General features: G+C 40.2%; 1 protein-coding gene across 1 annotated transcript in view; it reads right to left on the reverse strand.

Moving 5' to 3' along the window:
* Positions 1-23,976, reverse strand: part of COL18A1 (collagen type XVIII alpha 1 chain) — a 352,734-nt gene that overhangs the window by 211,232 nt on the left and 117,526 nt on the right. Inside the window, exon 9 of the mRNA XM_029606745.1 lies at positions 15,720-15,746. Coding sequence (XP_029462605.1) covers positions 15,720-15,746 — 27 coding nt within the window. The remainder of the gene's footprint in view (positions 1-15,719; positions 15,747-23,976) is intronic.

Consider the following 23,976-nt stretch of genomic DNA (forward strand, 5'->3'; position numbering starts at 1 on the left):
ATGACACACGCCGAAAAAAAAATGAGAAAATAGCAGGACTATGGTGAGCAGACACTCCAAATGTACAAGCAGTTCTAAGCTTTATTCAAACCAAGTTGATTTCAGTGTGGTTCAAGTTTGTTAGAGAAGTTCTGATATTTTTTTCTGGAGGTTTTAGAGAAAATATGAAGCAAATTCAAAAAATACAATTGGAATCTTTTGAAAATCCTCTGAACCAAAAAAATCCACTTTGAATTCTTCAGTGAATGGATTTTCAGATGTGCTTTGGATTTTTCTGTAAAAAAAAATGTTCTTTGAGTCAAACCTATTACCACCAGTGCTGCTCCAGTACAAGGTCACCGCAGTAGCAGCAGACCCCTTCTTCCTAGGAATCAAGCACATTGCCTCCGTGGCATGCACAACTTCAGCTGGCTCTGATGGAGATGAACCTTTTTGGTTTGTTTTTTTTTTTAAGTTTGTAGTTTCTTCTTGATCCTCTGGGTTTTTCAGCTGAACTAGAATTGACCTTTTTTTGGGCAACAGCACCATAAGCCTTCATTTGCATCTACCCAGGAACTTTCCCCCATTCTATAATCCCCTATTACACCTCAGTCCAGCATTCACAGTGACAGTCGTCATCGAGGGCCACAAACCACAGACTCTCTCAAGAACCCAACTAATTTGGAACTCACAGCCTGACCACTAGGTGCCACCGTTGAGTAATGGCTCAGACTCCTTTCCAGGTACTGTGCATGCTGGGCTAAGCCAGTCAAAGGAGCAGAACCCAGGCACAAGAATCAAACCCAAGTTCTCCACCCGGCACTGCACTTTACTTGCTGAACTTTTCTTTTTTTCCCAGACTCACATATCTCTAACACAAACGTGGCCAAATGTAAAGGAAAGCACAGGAGGGCACAGGGTCAAAGAGAAGAAAAGTAGGCTATGTTTGTGGATGAAGAGAATTGCAGAAAACAAGATCTTACCACAATATACAAGAGATAAATGCTTTAAGAGTCAAGCCTTTGACCTCTGAATGTAAATATATAAGTTGGCAGCATCATTGGAATTGTACAAATAAAACCGTTAAAAAAAAAACAAAAAAAAAAGTATGGCTCTATCTTACTGCAGTGCTCTGCCAACATGAACTCATCAAGGCCAAATATGACACTGTATAATTTTCCTTTTTTCTTGGTTTGATTCTGTTTCCTATTAATTTTCACAGGCCTGAGGGCATTTCGCTTATACTCATAATGAGATCCATCTCCTATGTAAAATCCTCTCTCTCCTTTCGAAATTCCTTATGGATCTTAAAATTCTCTCTATAAAAGTGAAAGTTGTAAACTGTCCCAAGAATTGCAGACTGGTTGTAAAATATTTAGGGGTCAGCTCACCTAATTTAATTCTGACATCTGGAAAGAGGGTAGCAGAAGATAATCACGGTTTATTGAACAGTATCATAAAAACAAATATTCTGAGACACGGCAATCCAAGATGATCACAAAATGGCCAGATGGACCCAGTTTTGTTTTATTTCTTGCAGATACATTTTGTTGGGTTTTGGGGGTTTTTTTTTACACTGCTCTCTCCCTTTGCTTGATAGAGTGAAAAGGAAGAGGAAGAGTCAATTTTTCCTGATGAGAATCCCGAGAATGGGAATATTCTGCCTTTTTCCATTAAGGGTCCAAGGCGATTTGAGATGCTGACGCTAAACCTTTGGCTGTGACAGCAGCAGTAGCTTCAGCCGGAGACTCAATGTCTAGCCTGGATGCCTCAGGATATTCTAAATGTATTTTGTCAGTGCACAATCAAGCTTGTAGAGGACACTTTCTGCATCCGCTGTGGAAGTCACCGGGTCGCCTGGGTTGTGTTTGGAAATGGACTGTGGTATTGCTGAAGTGGTGGGAGATGCAGCAATACCGAGAGTAGAGCTTTCCCCAATATTCTGGTTGGAGGAATTGGTGGGGAAGTTGATGAACTCGAAATAACGTTTGCCATGAGCCAGAGGCCTGAGAATAGTGGCCTTATGTAGTGAGCTGACAGTGCAGCTGAAAAAGATCTACCCTTATAATGGCTAGAGACCAGGAGGGCATGATTTCTTCCCACGGTTGTGGTGGAGAGTGCACGCTTGGGGCTTGTTTCGCTCGCTTGGGTGGTTTCAGCTTCGACACCAACTCAGCATACTCCAGATCTGATGGGGAGATATCCAATTACCCGGATCTGAGACACAGCTAGACCCACTCACGTTGAAGTTTCTCAGTACATGTACGTTACTGTGTGCCTGGAAAAGAAAAGGCAATCAGCCAATAATACTTAAATCCATTTTTAAGCCCCTTCAGAAAATACAGTAAATCATTCTTACCATGATGCCTGTGAAGAAGATACACATGACAGACAGTGGGAGCAGAAGAGGCTACAAACAAATGTAATACGTCCAGAGACAATACTGACCATCACGCTATGTTTCTTCTGTCCTTTATAATTATTGCCCTTTTAGGACATGGAAGACAATGTGCAAAATTATCCTGGCAGGTAAAACAGCGTTTTACCTGAGAAAGTGGGAGTATAAAAACTGCCCTCTCTCCCCCCTACACTGCGGTAAAAATACTTTTACTTGCAGCAGTGAAAGGTGTGAGGTTGGGTAAGAGGAGGCTTTCATTTTGAAAGGCCCTTGTGCACTTTCCCATAGGTTACCCGTCGCATCTATTTTAAGGCAGGTAAAAAGCACGCAGGTACAAAATACCCGAGTATAAAGTACCCGCATTCCTGCGTCTGCCCAAATTTCCACAGGGAAACTCCACAGAAAGTTTCCCTTTTGAAAATCATCCTGCAGGCCTGCAGCATGGACAAAGTGCCATGTCAATAAAGCTTTCTCGAATTGAACAAAAAGTGTAATTCATAATTTCAGTCAAAAGCGTAAAACAAAGTCGCTTGCCTGTAAGAGGCGGTCTCTGAAAACAACAAATCTCTAGTCACGTAAAGCGGATTGTGTGACCTTCACGTTGGCGCTGCCTGGAGAAAGGCTTCCAGATCTCCCCTGAAAGTCTAAAGCGTTTCACTCAGAGGCTGCCAAGGGGGAACTCATTTTTAAGAGGGAGATTCTCAGAGTGTGGCATAGCACAGCACAGTCCCTGCCCTACTCAGCCCCCCACTCCCAGCTCCTTTCAGAAAATAACCTTAATTTACACCACTGAATTAGAAGAACGGATCCTTTTGCTTTAGACTGACTGCTTAGTACAGGAAAACAAAAAGGCAGGAAATCCTTGCCAATATTAAAATATAAATATTTTTCTAACCTCTTCCTCTGCGGTTTCTTCTCCATCTTCTCTTAATTCCGCCTCTGCTTCTTTATTCCTCCTGGTGTCCTTTTCCCTTTTTCTTCTCTGAGCAGATATTTTAGTACTTTCTCTTCCTGTTTTCTTCTCCCCTTCTGCACACTGTCCTCTCTCTATTCCTCCTCCCCTTTTCTCCTATGCTCTAACTTTCATTTCCTTCTTCCATTGTCTCCCTGGATTCCTACACTTGCCACACCCCCCCCCCCCCCCATCAAATCCAGGGTCCTCTCCCTCTGCCCCCATGCCCAGTCAACTCTCTCCCACCCATCTCCTCCTTCACAGGTCCCCCTTCTCTTTCTCCCTCCATTCTGGGCTACATCCCCAATACTCTCTGACCTTCCTTCCCATTTCTCTTCTCAGCTCCTACCTCTCATCTGCCTTCCTTTCAGTGCCTTGTCTTCTCACACCTACCACTCCTCTTCAATTTTCCTCTCTCCTACACTTCCAATCCTTTGTCTTCTATGCCCTCCACCTCCTACTCCTGTTCTGCTACATCATCCATCGCAATCCTCCACATTTCTTACCCCTTGCCTCCATTGACCTTCCATTTCTCTTCCCCATCTGCTCCCTGCCTCTTCCCCCCCCCCCCCCTCCACCAGCACCCGACCTTATCCTCTTCCTCAGCATCAGCCCCAGAAGGTAAGTGGGGAGAACAGAGTAGCACAGTGGGGGGTGGGATGAGGTGTTTTACGTTGGAGACGCGGAGCTCCTGTCATTGTTCTTGAGAGGTCTGGGGAATGTTATGCCGGGGCTAACTGAGGGAGAGCGATGGGGACAAGAGACAGAGAGAAAGACAGATATTTGGCAGAGCATAAGGGGAGATAAAGAAAATGCTGGTCAGAGACACATGATGGGCCAGGGTAGGAGGATTAAGAGATACTGCTGGGGACAAGGTGAGAGTCTTGAGAAACAGGTGGGATAATTGAGAGAGAGTCTGATGGGAACAGAATGGGAGGACTGAAAGGCTCAGGGAGATAGGGTAGAAGGATTTGAGAGAGACTGGGGGGGGGGATTAAGAGAGAGGCTAGAGGGAGCAGAATAAGATTCGTTCCCGTCCCATCATTGTTTCTGGTTCTGTTACCCCCTCTCTCCTTTCACTCCTCTAGCTCTCTCTAACTCTCCCTTCCACCTTCACTGCCTACGACTGTCACCCATCCTCACTCTCCCTCCTCTTTCACCCACTCTGGCTCTCTCACACACACTCATTACCACCTCTGCCCCATCCTGACTCCATTCTACCTAACGGAGGCTAAGGAGGAAAGACATACAAGTGACACTCTGGTCATGGTTTAATTAGAACATCTATTCCTTGAAAACAGGATTTCTTGCACTGGCTGAGGATTTGAAACCATCAATCAAATACTCAAACCCAACCTATAAGTTTCATAAATTTCACTGCAAAATTGACATATATATTTTTTATGTACAAATTCTATACCCAGAAATGGAAAAACATTTTTTAAGTGAAAGATGGTGGTTTCATACACTGTTATGGCAGGAACCATCCAGGTTATCCCATCCCTTGATATAATCATAAACTCACCAACCCTCCTCCTCTTATATTATCAAATTTGTGCCACATGCTGTGAAATTTGTGAAATACTGTTATACTGTATAGCCTAAGTTAACTTATTGTGTTCATCCTATGCCATACTCAGCTTTCTTATATTCAAACGATCCCCAAATAAACCACTACTTAGCTGAAGATTGTGGCATCTTCCTCCACTCATTCATGAATACATCGCTGATCCCAACTTGTACAAGTTTCGAATGAAATCCTTCTTCAGGAGTTACTATATCACTGCAATCCGTTGTTCATGTCCTATTGCCATGCCTTCTTCCTTAATTTCAGTATATGTGCTCAAAAGCCTCCTGAGACCACCATTCAAGACTCCGGCGAGTCGTCTTCAGCTTAGTAGTGGTTTATTTGGTGGTCGTTTGAAATCAAGAAAGCCGAGTACGGCATAGGATGAACACAATAAGTTAACTTAGGCTATACAGTATAACAGTATTTCACAAATTTCACAGCATGTGGCACAAATTTGATAATATAAGAGGATAAGGTTGGTGAGTTTATGATTATATCAAGGGATGGGATAACCTGGATGGTTCCTGCCATAACAGTGCATGAAATCACCACCTTTCACTTCAAAACATTTTTTCCATTTGTGGGTATAGAAGTTGAACATAAAAAATATATATGTCAATATTGCAGAGAAATTTATGAAAATTATAGGTTGGGTTTATGAGTATATGATTGATGATAAGCAACAATCATGGCACAGACTCCAGACTCTTCCCCTTTTGCAAATTCACCAGTGATGACCTCCTCATGAGACTGAGTCTTACTGACTACAGAAGAGGCAGGCAAACATCGCAGTGCTGAGAATATGAGGATAAACAAGAAAGAAGAGCATACTGTAGAGCAGTGGTTCCCAACCCTGTCCTGGGGGCCCACCAGCCAATCGGGTTTTCAGGATATCCTCAATGAATATGCATGAGAGAAAATTTGCATGTTATGGAGGCAGTGCATGCAAATTTTCTCTCATGCATATTCATGTGGATATCCTGAAAACCCGACTAGCTGGTGGGCCCCCAGGACAGGGTTGGGGACCACTGCTGTAGAAGATGCATGTGGCAAGATGGCTGCCATTGAACCTAGAAGCTGCAGAAAATTTCAAGCCCTGGGAAACCCCTGAGCAAGTAATTTCTACACGACTGGAATCAAGTAGATTCAATCCACCTTGGTACTGAAGAGGGCCCCCTAGGTATTAGAGACTGGTAAGGAATAAGCTTGCTCTTGGCAAAAATGATCAGCCAGCCCAAACCTTCTAAAACCTGTACTACTCTGTGGGACACTGAAAGGCCCTTCTGGTAAGATGTGGCCTCAATGAACCAATTAAGTTAAAGATGGACTATAATCCCTTTCCCTTTGTAAGAAGGTTGCCACCAGCACCATTGTTTTGGTGAAAGTTTTTGGGGTCATGGCAAGACCAAAAGAAAGCGCTTTGAACTGGAAGTGTTTCTCCAAGATATAGAAATGGAGAAATCTTTAGTGATCTTCCTTGATAGGAATATGAAAGTATGCTTTTGAAAGATCTAGAGCTGAAAAACTCACCTTATCATGGACCTGAGTGCTAACATACAGAAATGAGAGATATGCAGTTTCTGTTTAATCCTTTCAAATCATGGATAGCTCTGTAAGAACCATATTTTTTGGCATCTTAGAGTAAACAGAATACTGACCAAGACCCTGCGTTTTGCATAGTACAGGGAACACTGCTTGTAAGTACTGTAGTTTCTTCAGAATCAACTGAACAGCCAGTTTCCTGACAAGTAGAATGCATGGAAAAACCATGAAGGCATTGTGAATCCAAGCAGCAGGCTCTAGGGAGTAACCATTCGGTACTACATTTAGAACCCATCAGTCCAAAGGAATTTGGGTCTACAGACACTTCCAAGAAGAAGACCAATCAACCTTCGTTGGATGGACTGGCTGTTTCCATTTTTGGACTTCCTAGCCTGTCAAAAGGACTGAGTCTAACCTTTAAATCTGAATAATTGGGAAGTTGATTGTCATCCTGGACTATACTTCCTGGACCGCACCGGCTTCTGTTTGTCCAGAATAAAGGACAGATCTTATTCTCCCCAAGACTCTTAACCAACTTCTCTAAGTCTTCCCCAAATAACAAATTCCCAGTGAAAGGAAGCTTGCTCAGATGGGCTTTGGAGTACACATCTGCCACCTACTGTGTAACCACAAAAGCTGCCGAGTGGCCGTAGAAGAAGCCACTAACACAGAAGAGATCCTGATAAGGTAACACATAGCATCACCTAGGAATGCTGCTCCAAATAGCAGTTGAGATACTTCCTGACCATCTGGGTGCTACTGCACCCAGTACAAAACCTCCTGAGCCATATAACCATCACAGATAGCAATCTATACTGTCAAGGCCATGGATGTGAAGTATGTTTTAGAAGGACCTCATCTTTACTATCCTGTGGCTCTTTTAGGACAGCAGCTCTACCGGAATGCTTGTCTTGAAAGTAACAGTCAGAACCAGGGCCTCTACCATGGCATCTAAAAAAGTGATAGAGTAGCATCTGGAGGTGAAGGATATAATTTGATTAGAACCTTGATCCTCTTGAGACTAATTTTAGGAGACTTCCATTCCAATCAAAGCAATCTGTTCACTTCTGAATGCAATGGAAAGGCTTTGGATAACTTACAACCTCCTGAAGAATGGAATCTCATACTAGAGTCTCCTGGGGCTTATCAGATATCCTGACGGTCATAATTACGAGAGAGATAAAGGAAGCAATTTCATCCTTGTAATACACACGGGTAATACTGTCAACCTTCATTTTCAGATGACAGTTCTCTTTCTTCCAAGGATCCACAGCTGTCCACAACCGGGTATTCCTCATGGTCACCCTCAAGTTGTCATTTCAACTGACCAGATCTGATGCAACTTGCTCGGCTTAGCTGCCACTCTGCATGTGTAAAAAGAACTTGTAAGTGAGCCTTTAACAGCAGGACAAATAAATTCTTACCATTCATCAGGCCTCTGCACAAAAGACCTGGTGCAAAAAATGAAGACATTCTGGAGAAAACTCCCTTTGGAGGAAAAATCATAGCCTGGAAGTGAGCCAAAGGCAGAATCTGCCACAGAAAATAATATCAGGAGCCTCCCAGCCCACCCAGAGTTAAAGCTGTAGGAGGCACGAGAAGGAAGGCTACACAGGAGGGAAGCAAAATGGAGGCTCTTCATGCCAAAATCAGTGACTCAGACTCCGCTCCTTAACATTCCTCTTTGACACTGCCATGCTGGAAGAGGATGACCCAGGCTCCCCAGGAACAGCATCATTTCCCCTACAGACAGAACCGTAGGAGCCGGAGGTACTGCAGACTTGCAGGCTCCTTAGCACAGACTGAGATCAGCCATCCCCAATTAAAGGCTCCAGAAAGCCAAGGAGAGAAGCAAGCAAAGCAAATCCTAAAGCTAGAGTGAGAATCAGTACCCCAGTACTTCCACCCCCTCCCCACAGTGATTAGATTTATCACAAGCAGGTAGTTGCAATACCCCAACAGAGACTAAGAAATTATCTGTTTTATTTTTGCTCTTTTCTTTTTGTAAACTTTATTACCCTCCAGCTGGAGAAGCAATTAAAAGAGGCAGATTAGGAGGGAAGGAGGGAGGACAAAGGATCTTCTCAGAGAATCTGCTCAAACCTAAAAGCTCTCTCTCTACACTATGAATGAATTCCCCTCTGAGACTATGAGTCTCATTAAGCTGATTGAAACCAGCAGTTTGGTCCATTGCTCAAGCCAAAACTTCTGAAAATACTAGAGATGTGAATCGGTACTGGACTCGTTTTCGGTACTGGACTCGTTTTCGGTACTGGACTCGTTTTCGGTACTGGACTCGTTTTCGGCTGTCCGGAGCCGGAAAAAAAACAACCCACCCCAACACTTTAAATCTCATTATTTAGAATCCCCCACCCTCCTGACCCCCCCAAAACCTTTCTAAAGTACCTGGAGGTCCAGCGGGGGTCCGGGAGCGATCTCCCGCTCTTGGGCCGTCGGCTGCCACTAATCAAAATGGCACAGATGGCCCTTACCATGTGACAGGGGCTATCGGTGCCATTGGCCGGCCTCTGTCACATGGTAGGAGCAATGGATGGCCCGTGCCATTTTCAAAGGTCCTATTTGTAGCATTCTGTAAAATTTGTAATGGTCTTAATGTGCTCAAAGGTAGTCCAAATAAAAGAGCCTCCAGCTATTAGAGTTTTTTGTAAAAAGGAAATACAAGAAGATCTAAAAAGGTGCATGCCAATCTCCACAAGTGAACATAGAGTATTTGATGTAGTGTTTGTTATGATGATTTTTTTGTTAAGATGATTTTATGTATTTTGAATTTTATTGTATTGCTTTGATATTTTGTTATATTGAAGTTTGCATTTTGAATTTTATTGGGTTTTATTACTTTGTTGTAAACCACCTTGGGTCCTATAATTTAGAGGACAGAAACATATAAATGCAAGAATAAAATAGAAACATATAGTTTGTCCTGGAGGTGTGGTAAAAAATAAAGTTCTATCCACCCATGCTCAAGTCTTTGAAAAAATCATGGCAAAAGGTTTTTTGGCATGTCAGGTAATAATAATATTTGTGCCTTATGCTTGAAAAGGCATTAGAGATGCCCTGTGCATCTTGGATATAAACCCCCTTTAAGTAGATTTTTAACCTTGCTCGTCTCTAGCCTATAGTAATTACCAGGCTTATTATACTATGTACATGCTGTATTATCTCTTTTCAGACTTGAAAAGATGCTCTTCAGACATCAGCAACATGTGGAATAAGTATGGTATGACAAATGTTAACTAAAGAAAGAAGCTAACAATGCCTGCCTATGCTTCAATCAACACTGTTTCATTTAAGTATGCTCTGAACATTTAAGTGCCTCAGATGCATAGCAAACAATGGGGAATTCCTTATCCTCCTATACCAGTCCAGATTTGTGGGTTGTTGCACTTTTCCAGTAGATGGAGGCAGAGGACACAGCTTTTCCTGTGAAGTCATGGGTACTAACAGCAGTGGCGTAGCCAGAATTGATTTTTTGGGTGGGCACAAGGTTAACATGGGTGGGCAGTAGGCATGCAGGTCTGAAACCTACTAGTTGTATTCTTATTGATAAATAATGCCATATACTGCACCCTACAATGGCTTTCTAAGTAGTTTGCAACAGTCATTATGCATCATGCATGAAACTTTAAAATAATTTACCTCAATTATTTCAATCACTTACCAGAATTAAAATTCCTTATTAATCTGAATTTATTTTATATGTATTGCAGTTTATAAATGCACAAGTATGTCTTGTAAAAAGCAAAGAAAACAATCAGATCCAATCATGTAATAAAACAAAAATGAATGTATTCTTTCATGAATCCTCTTTTTAGAAAGACAGAAATCATCATAACTACAATAAAATATAATTAATCATCAGAACAGGTGCAGAGCAGAGCTAGGACAATTCACATTACAACTAACATGAAAAACAAAATTCAAATTCTGGTGCCACCTCAGCAAAAATTATCCCTCCACTGCTATTTTGTGAAGTAACACAAACTCCCGCAAAGTAAGACTGTATGATATGGCAAGGTTCTAGAAGTCTTACTTTGCGGGAGTTTGTGTTACTTCACAAAATAGCAGTGAAGGGATAATTTTTGCTGAGGTGACACCAGAATTTGAATTTTTTTTTTCATGTTAGTTGTAATGTGAATTGTCCTAGCTCTGCTCTGTACCTGTTCTGATGATTAATGATATTTTATTGTAGCTATGATGATTTCTGGCTTTCTAAAAAGAGGATTCATGAAAGAATACATTAATTTTTGTTTTATTACATAATTGGATCTGATTGTTTTCTTTGTTTTTTACATGATATACTTGTGCATTTATAAACTGCAATACATATAAAATTAATTCAGATTAATAAGGAATTTTAATTCTGGTAAGTGATTAAAATAATTGAGGTAAATTATTTTAAAGTTTCATGCATGATGCATAATGACTGTTGCAAACTACTTAGAAAGCCATTATAGGGTGCAGTATATGGCATTATTTATCAATAAGAATACAACTAGTAGGTTTCAGATCTGCATGCCTACTGCCCACCCATGTTAACCTTGTGCCCACCCAAAAAATCAATTCTGGCTACGCCACTGCTGTTAGTACCCATGATTTCACAGGAAAAGCTGTGTCCTCTGCCTCCATCTACTGGAAAAGTGCAACAACCCACAAATCTGGACTGGTATAGGAGGATAAGGAATTCCCCATTGTTTGCTAAGCATCTGAGGCACTTAAATGTTCAGAGCATACTTAAATGAAACAGTGTTGATTGAAGCATAGGCAGGCATTGTTAGCTTCTTTCTTTAGTTAACATTTGTCATACCATACTTATTCCACATGTTGCTGATGTCTGAAGAGCATCTTTTCAAGTCTGAAAAGAGATAATACAGCATGTACATAGTATAATAAGCCTGGTAATTACTATAGGCTAGAGACGAGCAAGGTTAAAAATCTACTTAAAGGGGGTTTAGATCCAAGATGCATAGGGCATCGCTAATGCCTTTTCAAACATAAGACACAACTATTACTATTACCTGACATGCCAAAAAACCTTTTGCCATGATTTTTTCAAAGACTTGAGCATGGGTGGATAGAACTTTATTTTTTACCACACCTCCAGGACAAACTATATGTTTCTATTTTATTCTTGCATTTACATGTTTCCATCCTCTAAATTATAGGACCCAAGGTGGTTTACAACAAAGTAATAAAACCCAATAACAGTCAAAATGCAAACTTCAATATAACAAAATATCAAAGCAATACAATAAAATTCAAAATACATAAAATCATCTTAACAAAAAATCATCATAATAAACACTACATCAAATACTGCATGTTCACTTGTGGAGATTGGCATGCACCTTTTTAGATCTTCTTGTATTTCCTTTTTACAAAAAAACTCTAATAGCTGGAGGCTCTTTTATTTGGACTACCTTTGAGCACATTAAGACCATTACAAATTTTACAGAATGCTACAAATAGGACCTTAACAGGTGGGAAAATGTTTGATCATATCACCCCTACATTGAACCCTTTACATTAGTTGTCAATAAAATACAGGATTGATTTTAAAGTATTGTTTTTTACACAAATACATTCATAATGAGAAAAATGAATGGTTAAATGCCCCTTTGCACCTACATATTCCCCAACGAAATCTGAAATCAGCAAATAAAGGCCTATTAACCATTCCCTTTGTGAGATCAGCACATTGAGTGAGGTAAGAGATAGAGCTATTTCAATTGCTGGTCCTAAACTATGGAAATCTATCCCTACTGAAATAAGGTTGCAAAAAGATTTTTTGATCTTCAAGAAAAAACATAAAGATGTGGCTCTTTAAGTAGGCATATGAGAGGAATAAGACAATCAGGTCAGCTTTTTAAAAAAAAATTTTAACTAGGATCAAAAGAGACATTTATTTTACCTGTATTATACTTGTTTTTTTATTTGATTTGATCAGATTGATCTTATTGCATTTTATTTGATTTTAGAATGTAATGAATTATTTGTCAATACAATTGATGTAAACCGTTATGATTGAATACAGAATGACAGTATATTAATGCAATAAATAAATAAATAAATACATCTATTTTCATCAGAGGAACTCTTTTAGATTAGGAAAAGGAAGTTCAAGTTTCTAAAACAGTCAGAGGTTTATTAGTTCATACCATTTCATGACAGACACACAAGATAAATGCAAAAATACATTTCATAGGAAAGTACATAAGGTTCTCCTACAAAAAATTAGCACATTAAAGGCAAACTTTAATGTATCAATAATTAATAACATGTAATACAGTTGTCAATGTTTTTTGGGATTTTAAAATAAAACAAAAAAGGGTATAAAGCTGAACTGGTAATCACATTTTATTACAGAATATATCATAAATCTGGGTAGGTTTTGAAATATCCAGAAGAAAGAGTTACGGTAAGTTGCTTACCTGTAATTGATATTATCTGAAGACAACAGTTCACCTTATGTGGCTGATTGGCTAATTTTGCTCATAAAAACCAAATAACCTCATGAGGTGGGAAAGCAACCGCAGTTCAGAATTTTTGTCCCGTTTCCACAGCTGTTAGAAAAAAAGAGTTGAAAGCAATACAGAAAGGCTTCTGTTCAGAGTGGTCAATGAAATACAGATAAGTGTTGGCTTTATCATCTGTTAGGGGTATCTGGTGTAACATTTTCTCAGAGTTTTGGAGGTCCCTGTATTTTTAACCATTTTGCCTGCCTCTTTGGGGGTAAAGGAAGTTTGTGTTCTTCATTTGCAGTGTAATCTGAGGGAGCTTTGAAGAGTTGACTGCTGCTACCTAGAATTCCTCCCTTTCTTCCCTTCCCCCAACCTGATTCCTGCTTTTCTTATGTAGATTGTTTGTAGGACAGAGTCTTGATTTTTGCAGATTTACCCAGTTATATATTACATCCTAAATTAAACCCCACCAATTTGCCCATCTTTGAGGCTTTAAATCATTCCCACAAAATCTATTTGTTCTTTTCAGTCTTGATAAGATTGTAAGCTCCACCGAGCAGGAACTGCTTCTCCTATATTTCTATATCCCACGATATTAAGTCTTGCAGAGCTTGCACCCAACGCTGGTCCTCTCAGGATCCATGCTTAATTGTCTGGAGCTCTTCTATAGATTAAATGGGGCAAGTAAGACTTGCATCAGCGCCTGGGCCTATTCACCAATTGAAGACCCAAAGAGGTTAAGGGCACCCTCAGCACAGCTTGCTCAGCAGCAGTTCCATGGAGATGGACTTTTCTTTCTCGGCAAGGTAAACTAGCAGCCTGATCTTCTAAGCCCAAACTGTTTCGGGCAACACAGTTGTGCACTAATTGCAATCAAAGGTATCATGGCCTCGCCCTAGATCAAAGGTACCCAACTCCGCCCTAGAGGACCCCCAGCCACATTCACTGTGGATACCCTGAAAACCTGACTGGCTGGGGGGCTCCTCCAGGACAGGGTTAGGAACCACTGCCCTAGATATTTCTAGCAAACATCGGGATTATGTATAATGGACTTATTTATTGCACTTAGACAAAACTTGAAGTCACTGGTCTGCTTCTCTGCCATTGTAAGGAAAACAGATGCAACAAAATCATACAAAGTAATTTTAACTACAGATGACCGAAGTCTTCAAAATCTAGCTAAATGGCTTGCTTAGTGCAGCCAGATTAGTGAACAATGCAAATGGTAAAGCACACGTGAATGTCCCAAAAAAAGAAAAAAAAAACATTAAGTACCTAAAAGAGGTTTTGAGTATGAACAGAAAGCAGGAAAATAATTGCCAGTAATAGTGGATCACTGATGAAAAAGCTTTTGGACATCAGACAACTCAGACAGATGCAAAAAATGGAGGGGAACTGCAGGGGGAAACAGCAGTATGAGAATTCTTGTGCATGCACAGTAAGAATCTTCAACCCAATCTAGAAGCTTGGAATAGACATTTTTTCAGCATTGAGCAGAATCACATGACCCACTGGTGTGACTTGATAAACCTGCTCATCTTCAAAGAAAGTCTACTTAAGTCCCTGCTTATTAGCATATGGAGGAAAGAATCACCCCTAGTTACTTCCTTATGGTTTGAGAACAGCTAGGATATTCTTACTAACAAGAAGTTCCACTGAGAACTAGAGTGCCTGCTTTTTGGGACACACATGTGTGACTGTGATCTGTGACTATGCATGAATCTGGGGGGGGGGGGAAAACCCACACTTCTATCAAATTCTTTATTCTCCCCATGTCCTGAATATTTGGTGTCAATAGGACACCAAAGAAAAATCTTACAGGGCACACACGGATGGTCTCATAAGCCGTTTTTTCACCTTTGGAAATCAAGCTAAAAAACTAATCTAACAATTAAATGAAAATGGACAATTTTGAATAACTCATCTAGGAACAATTATATGCGCAGTTTAGATGTGTGCCTTTAGTTATTTTTAGAGGGAAAATACTTGGGTGCAAAGTACAAAGTGTCCAAGTACTTTTGCACTGCTATTTCCATAGCCAGAGGAATTACAGTAAGAGCAAGTCTGCTTACTGTAAACGGAGTTTTTCACAGATAGCAGGGTGAATTAGCCACGCTACCCCAGATTGCATGGCTAATTCAACCTGCTTATCTGCGGGAAAAAATAGCAAACAACATACATACATTTGAAAATGCAAATTTATGTGTACTGCTTACTTCTCTGACCTAATCCAGCATTTACTTTTATCCCCAAAGATGGGGATAATTTTCTACTGTAGGAATCTATTTGGATAACTCTGTGGTTACCCTGCTAAATCTCTTTGAAAATTGCTTACAAAAAGGACACATTCAGGGAGATTTTTGTCCTACTTTCTGAATTTGGGGATAGAAAACGTTTCAACCTGAGCAGACTGGCAACAGAGCAGAGGGAGAATTCAATGCACTGTTTTACGACTGGAGATACGCAGTCTACCTGGGAACCCTGCTCTTCAGTAACCATATGCTCATCTGTTAGTCTATTAAGAAAACAGTAACCACAGACAGAATCTTCCTTTCGTAAATGATTTACTTTCTTCATATCTGCCTTAACAGACTAGTTTGTATATACTTGTATTTATAACTTCGCAACCAGATTTTATGTAGATACTGAGGAAATAACACAGCTGCCTGTAGAATGCCAGAGATATTTACTCTTTATTCTCTTCCCATCTGTATGCTAAATACATTTACTTTCGGAAAATCTCACAAAAAAATTAGAAGACATTTTAAGGAGTTAAAAAAACAAGCAAAGTCAACTTACTGGTTTGCCATCTTCTCCTGGATCACCCTGCAAAGAAATATAAAAATATCACAGGAGAATCAGGCTGGGAAAGAAAGACACTCAGGAAAGGAAAGAGAAAACGAGATCCAGGAAGAATCAGAGAAGGAAAGAAAGGGAAAGCATTTTAGGAAGCACAGAGAACATAATAGAAAAAGGAAAGATAATTATCAGAAACAAGGCACACTTGATTTCAACTAATACTTGTAAAAATAATTCCAATACGCTACTCAAACCTAACTTCATACTCAATCTAAAAAAAAAAAAAAACCCCACATCACTTAGCATTCACGTCAATGTTCTTCTGATTGATTCTATTCCTATGAACATCCTAAAGAGTGTAATAAGGGGAAAAATGATTGTGGGGCATCACAAAACAAAAAGAAAAAAAACAGGAGGCAAAAGAATTAAGGGACTCCATAGCAGACTATGAAAGGTACCATAAATGATTGGATTCTAATAAGAACTTAGGATGGTTCGAACAGCTATTGTATAAATTACCAAATGCTGAGGCAGTAAAAAAAGGACCGGAAGGCTCATCTGCATACTATTCCCAGCATCCCCTGACTTCAAACTCTACAGCCCCAGCTTCCAGAGGCCCCGCACCCTTTGCTGTAGAAGAGGATGGGAAGGCTGATTTGTATACTGTTCCCAGCATTCCCCAGGAGAGGACTCCAGAGGTCACAGCAAGCGATCCAGGCTTCAAACTCCACAGCCCCAGCTTCCAGTGGCCATACACCCTTTGCAGTAGAAGAGGAACAGAAACATGCGATATTAGGCATGCAAATCTGAAATCTCTTTATCCTTTGAGTGAAGATCAACTTAATGGTGGTTGAAGAGGATTGGTAAGTACAGCTTTAGGAAATCTTAAGAGTTAAAGTTTGGAGAGAGGTGAAGTAGTAGGATATATTCTTTAGCGTTTGTATGAGTCTGAGATCATAAGCAAGACAGAGGGACTTAATTCTAGTGTCTGTCTTTCCCTCCCACCCACCCCTAGCTTAACCATAGATGTTTAGGCAAGAAACTCTCTCTCATTAAAAATCAATCAGGCTCTTATCTAAATCATACTCTTGTACCAGCCCTTATTGAGAGTTTAATCATCCCCTTGTAGGTCACTAGCAGATTAATTAGTGAATACGTCTATAAATTTAAAGTAATCTAATTCCAACTCCCTTAGCAATCTAAACTTAACTAGGAACTCCACAAAATTAAGATGAAGGCAACAGTCTAGCAGCAAGATGAGGGCTTTCCAGTCTTTTGCATTGAGTATCACATTTATAATTTTTTTACCCGCCAGTGAGAGATTATATGTGTGCACCCGGTGCAAAGAGCTCCTGGCTCTCAGAGAATGAGTCCGATCTCTAGAGGTTAGAGTGGCAGACCTGGAGGAGCTGGGGCAGACAGAGAGGTACATTGATGACATCTTCATGGACAGAGTAGCCAAGTCCCAAATCCAATCTGGCAGCCCCTGTGCTGCCTTGAATCAGAAAGGTCTCCCAATTGGAGAGCATCATCCTAGTGAGGCAGAAAGTGATCCTGTAGCAAGGACCTGCTCTCCAGGTGATGCCTAGTCCTCTCGCACTGAGGACAAGTATCCCAGGGCTGGTGCCCAGGAGGGAAGTGTCAGGTCAGCCATCATAGTTGGTGATTTGATTAGTAGAAATGTAGATAGCTGGGTGGCTGGAAGACAGGAGGACCACCTGGTAACTTGCCTGCCTAGTGTGAAGTTGGAGGACCTTACACTTCACCTAGATAGGATTATAGACAGTGCTGGGGGGAGCTGGCTGTTGTGGTGCATGTAAGAACCAATGACATAGGAAAATGTGGGAGGGAGGTTCTGAAAGCCAAATTTAGGAATTTAGGTAGAAAGTTGAAATCCAGGACCTCCAGGGAGGTATTCTCTGAAATGCTCCCTATTCCACGTGCAGGTCCCCAAAAGCAGGCAGAGCTCCAGAAATTCAATGCGTGAATGAGACAAATGGTGCAGGAAAGAGGGATTCAGTTTTGTTAGGAATCAAACAACATTTTGGGGAAGGAGGAGACTTTTCTGAAAGGATGGGCTCCACCTTAACCAGAGTGGAACCAGGCTGCTGGCGCTAACTTTTAAAAAGGAAATAGAGCAGCTTTTAAACTATTATAAGGTGGAAAGCCAACAGTCACTCAGCAATGCATGGTTCGGAGGAATGTATCTTTGAAGGATACTAATGAAACAGGAGAGTTAGGGAATCCCAACAGAGAGGTTCCAAAAAAAGCAAAAGTAGCCCATGTGCCTATAAGTAAAGAATTACCTGAGCTAACAAATTCCAAATTACCTATCAACTGAAAAGCAGGTTGTTAATACAAACAAAAAATGCACTTTGAAATGTCTGTATGCCAATACCAAAGTCTAAGAAGTAAGATAGGAGAGTTAGAGTGTACAGCAGTGAATGAGATAGACATAATTGCCTTCTCAGAGACCTGATGGAAAGAGGATAAGCAATGGGACAGTGATATATCAGGGTACAAATTATTATTTATTTATTTGCAGTTTTTATATACTGACATTTGTTTAGTAACCTCACATCGGTTCACAGATAACAGAAACATTGCAGCTGTGCGAATTAGAACAAACATATGCAACAGTTCTTTACAATAAACATTTACAATAATCAATAAACTTTACAATAAACTTGTTAACAAAAATATGCAATGAAAATATGCTTTACAATAAACATTTACAATAATCAATAAACTTTACAATAAACTTGTTAACAAAAATATGCAATGAAAATATGCTTTACAATAAACATTTACAATAATCAATAAACTTTACAATAAACTTGTTAATGAAAATATGCAACGAAAATATGCAAAATTATCACAATGATAGGGAGAATCAACTTGGTGAGGGTGAGGCACTTTATGTCCAGGAGGGTATACAGTACAACAGGATAAAGATCATATAAGAGACTAAATGCTCAGTAGAATCTATATGGGAAGAAATCCTATGTGTGTTGGTTAAAAGTATAGTGATAGAAGTATACTACAGTCCACCGGGCCAAAATGATCAGACAGATAACGAAATGCTGAGAAATCAGGGAAGCTAACCAATTTGGCAATACAGTAATAATGGGAGATTTCAATAACCTAAATATTGACATGCTAGAGACAAAGTTCCTATATAGAATAAACCACTGCTTCATGGAGCAATTGGTTTAGGAACCAATGAGAAAGAGAGCTATTTTAGATTTAATTCTTAGTGGAACGCAGGATTTGGTGAGTGGGGCCACTTGGCAACAGTAATCATAATGATCAAATCTGAACTAATGACTGGAATGGGGATAATATGTAAATCTACAGCTCTAATGCTAAATTTTCAAAAGGGAAACTTTGATAAAACAAGGAAAATACGTAGAAAAAAACTGAAAGGTACAGCTGCAAAGGTTAAAAGTGTACAAAGGTTAATTTTACACTCCAGCGTGTTCTTTGTTCAGATGCCCTGCTATTTGCCGACCGATTTCAAAATGCCTCCTTTGATGACATGACTTATCCATGTTATTTACATTACTATGCTTTGAGTTTTATTGAAGCCTTTTTCAGTATGCTAGCCCTGTTGTATGTGTATATTTGGAGGGGCACTTTGCAATTGTTGGGTTATTTATCATTTTATCCACTGTAATTTCTGTTTCTGAAGTAATGCTCGGGATAGGCAAAGGGGGTAGGGATGCATTTAGAGGGGCAGGGGTGGAAGAGGTGGGTAGACTGCCTCCTCGGTCCCGATTCATTTCCCACTGAGAGGCAATGAGGTCTATGGTTCTTGGTGTAGAGGGTTGTATGGGTTGGAAAAGTGGTTTACAGTGTTTGGTTGGAGGGTTGGGGGAAAGTTGTGGATTGTTGTCAATTGATGGGGTTTATTGGGGGGGGGGGGGGGGGGGTCGATATAGGCAAAGGGTTTGGAAGACTGTTGGTTGCGGGGGAAGGGGTTCATCTCTAGGATGCTTATGTTTCAGTTTGGGGAGGTGGGTTAAATGGCATACAATATCTTTTTTATATTTGTCACAAGTTGTGGCAGTATTGAAAGCTGAAACGTTGACTCTAAACTGCCTTTTTGTTGTTCTTGTCTTGCACAAGTTGCACTCACTGGTCTTAGACTATGTTTTTCAGATCCTATACAAAGTGTCCTTACCCGAGAGCATGAGCTTCAGCCACATGGTTGCTTTAAACAGTCATGATCATAGGCTATCTCTCACCAAATGTCAGGGAAGTGCCTTCCCCGATTAAGCAAAAGCATATTCTCTGGTTGTCTAATCGTTATAATGCTCAAATTCTGTTATTGCAGGAGACCAATCTTTCTGATCAGGAACATGAAAAACCTAAGGTTGGTTGGATAGGATAAGTTTACTACTGTTCATATAACTCTAGAAGTAGGGGTTGCTGTATTCTTATTTATAAAAGTCTGTCTTTGGTTGTCCGTTGTTTGTTATCGGACACGGAGGGCAGATTTATTATACTAGAGAGTCTACTATATTCTGTTTCATTTATATTAGTGAATGCGTATGCTCCTTACATGGAACAATCAGAGGGCTTTTCACAATCTCACTGATAAGATAGGGATCTTTGGGCTTGAGCATTTATGCATGGGAAGGGATTGGAATCTTAGTCCTGTTATCTAAATTGGAGAGTAATAAAATTCTGTCAAGTACTCTCTTGGATCATTACCCCGTGGAACTAGTTTAAATTTGGAAGCTGCCCAAACTAAAACTTATACTTGGAGACTTAATACTTCTTTTCTAGGGGACAAATGATTTCCTGATTTTGTTAAGGAAGCTATGGAGGAATTTGATTTTCACAATTCATAAGAGGATTATGCACCAATCCTTCGATGGAAAACTTTCAAAGCTTTTTTCAGGGATAAACTTTTTAGCTTTGCTAGTCATTTGTAAAGGAAGAGAAAGTGAAAGGAAGTGATACTATTAGCTGAGATTCAGGATTTAGAGACTGAGCATAAAAAAAATGGCCCCATCAAAACTTTTAAAGCCTTGGAGAAATGCAGATGAGAATCGCAATCTCTTGAAGTGAACAAGATCAAGAAGACCTTAATGTATATTAAGCTTAGTTTCTATGAGTATGGGGATCAGCCCAGGGCTTTCCTGGCCAGAGTGGCTAAGAAAAGAGCGGGTAGATCCCATATTGCTCAAGTAAGACAGCACACAGGACAACTTACTGCCCAGGCTCATGAGATAGAAAAGGCTTTTATGCAGTACTTTTCTGATCTTTATAAAGCACCTGATGGGTGTAATATACCTGAGATCCAGGAGTTCTTGGAGCGTCTGGGGCTACCTTCTTTACCTGAGGCCCAAAGGGAAATGTTGACTGAGCCTATTTCGTTACTCAAAATCTAGGCAGCTGTTAAAGTTTCACCAGGGGGGAACTGCCCAGGCCCTGATGGCTTCTCCATTGATTTTTTTCAAAAAATTCCTGCCATAAGTCTCTCCCTATCTCATATCTATTTTCAATGTGGTGGGAGAGATGGGTCAGTCACTGGGTACTATGGGGGATGCCACCTTAGCACTCCTTTATTTAAAAAAAAAAAAAAAAAGGAAGAACGATCTAGAGTGTGGGTCTTATAGACAGATATCGCCACTGAACTCAAATATTAGGATACTTGCTAAGGTGTTGAAGCTCCACCTTAAAACTCTGCTTCCACACCTGGTGCACTCTGACCAATTGGGTTTTATAAAAGGGAGGAATTCCACGTCCAATACTAGGAGGTTGTTTAATCTTCTCTACTTAGCTAAACTGAAGAGCATAAAGGGGGTTATATCATCACTTGATGCTGAAAAGATGTCTGACCGCCTTTCATGGCCTTTTTTATTCGTGGTCCTGGAAAAGGCTGGTATACCTGCTCAGTTTCTTGCGTGGATTAAGGCTATGTACAAGAAATCGCAAGCACATCTAAATATTAATGGGTTTCATTCCCCCTTTTTTGATATAGCTAGAGGTATGAGGCCAGGCTGCCCCCTTTCTCCCCTGCTCTTTGATTTAGCTATTGAATCCTTGGCAGCTGCTGTTTAGGTAGCATCCTGATATTTCTGGAGTTTACTTGGGGGGCAGGGCTCATAAAATTTCCCTATATGCAGATAATATACTGATATATATGACATCTCCCAAAACATTTGGGCCAGTATTTCTTGACCTTCTGTTGCATTATGGTTCACTGGCGGGGTGTAAAGTTAATTTTGATAAATCTGAATTGTTTTTGGTGGACCCAAAAATGGTAATCCTGGAATCTCTTAGAGGGTTTAGGGTGGTAGTGCATGGGTTTTGATATCTAGGGATTTTTGTTACACGAGTTTTTAAGGATCTCTATGGGAAGAATTATAACCTTATAATATCTGGAATAAAACAAAAAATGAAGACATGGGAGGCACTAAACCATCTACTGGACAGGTAGAATTAATCTACTTAAAATGAATTTACTTCTGAAACGTTTGTATTTGTTTCAGGATGTACCCTGTTCGATTCCTGTTAGTGTATTGACTGATTTGAATAAGTGTGTCTTGAAGTTTATCTGGCAAGGTAAACAGGTCTGAATAAGGTTGCGGTACCTCTGGTTGCCCAAGTCGCAGGGTGGTATGGTACCTGCCTAATCTTCGGATATATTACTGGGCAGCCAGACTTATTTTCCTGAAGGCCTGATCAGGAGCTCGAGAGGAGGCATGGCTTCAGCTGGAGAAGCTTCAGGATGAGGTGATCAAATTAGGGGTACTTCCCTTTCTTCCTTGGGACTCTCCTAATAGCAGGAGACTGTGTACAAAAAGTCTGATGCTTGCTCATACTATTCAAGTTTGGCATCAGGTACTTAAGTTTTTGGGGTGGATGAAGGACGCCATTTCTTTTATTGCTCCTATATATGAAAACCCGACTCTCTCAGGGTATATGTTTTCACCAATCTTTAAAGAATAGAAAGATAATGGTCTTGTCTATGTCGCTCAATTATGAGATGAGGAGGGATTTCTTACCTTTTAAACTCTCTGTGATGATTATGATCTCCCTCCCCATTCATAGGTGTTAAGGGACAAATTCAATTTGGATAAGCCACTGCATCAACTAGACGGGTTGGAGACTTTTTTGAGCAACCCGGATGCATATAGGAAGGGTATTTCTGTTATATATCTAGGAGTTCTTTGTAGTAAATATGGAACGCAAACACCACAATCTCTGGCTGACACTTGGAGCACTGATTTAGGCCTATCACTTGATCATAGGGTTTGGAAGCTTACATCACATCTCTATTCGTGCTAAGAGAATGTAACTAATGGTTAAGCTATTGAACAGAACATACTGCATCCTTATATTTTATTCTCAATGTTTTCCAGATATTGGGGTTCAATGCTGGAGAAGGTGTGGTCAGATGGGTTCATATATTTATATGTGGTGGTTCTACTCAATGATTAATACTTTTTGGGAGCAGGTCACTCAGGAAATTGCGGATATCCTGGGAGTCCCTCTCTAGGTGACTCCTGAGCTGGGGTCACTGGGTCGTTGGAATAGATCATTGGTTCCAGTTAAATTTAGAGAGCTAGTAGGACACGTATTCATAGCAGCAACATTCACTGTGGCTACTTTTTGAAAGGCCTGTCGTAACATCAACTATTGGCGGTCACAAATCAGAGATATCGCTGATATTGAACGGTTACGCTTTGATCTTAAAAATGAACATGCAAAATAAATTAGTATTTGGGGTCCTTATTATGAATATTTGCAAAATACTTAAATACTGGTTTGCTTGCCTATACATGCAACTGTACCTTTTGTGCTTTTTTTTGTACTTTATGGTAAGGTAGTTCCAACTGTAAGGTTTGTGCTGATCTCATAACTCTGTAATTTTACTGGAAAATAATGCTCCTTATGTATGTTGAAGAGGAGTTTCCTCTTTATTTTTCTTGATGTATGCCTTGAAAATGTTTATAAATAGTTATAAAAAAAATTGTTAAGGAAAGCCAGCAGATGGCGAAAGTGAATTACTCTTCATTGACAAATGGTATAGCATTGTATCTACAAACATGGGAGAAGACTAATATCTCTTGGTTAGGGAGAACAGCCACCGTCAAAGCTTTGCCTCATCTGTATTATCTATTCCAAACGCTTCCCATAGCAATACTTAATAGCATATCAAAAAAGATCCAGAAGAAATTCATAGATTTTATTTGGAAGCAAAAGCATCCTAGCAAATCCAAGAGAGTCATGTATTTGCCCA

This window comes from Rhinatrema bivittatum, chromosome 6 (genome assembly GCF_901001135.1).
Source record: "Rhinatrema bivittatum chromosome 6, aRhiBiv1.1, whole genome shotgun sequence".
In the NCBI taxonomy this organism is placed as follows: Eukaryota; Metazoa; Chordata; class Amphibia; order Gymnophiona; family Rhinatrematidae; genus Rhinatrema; species Rhinatrema bivittatum.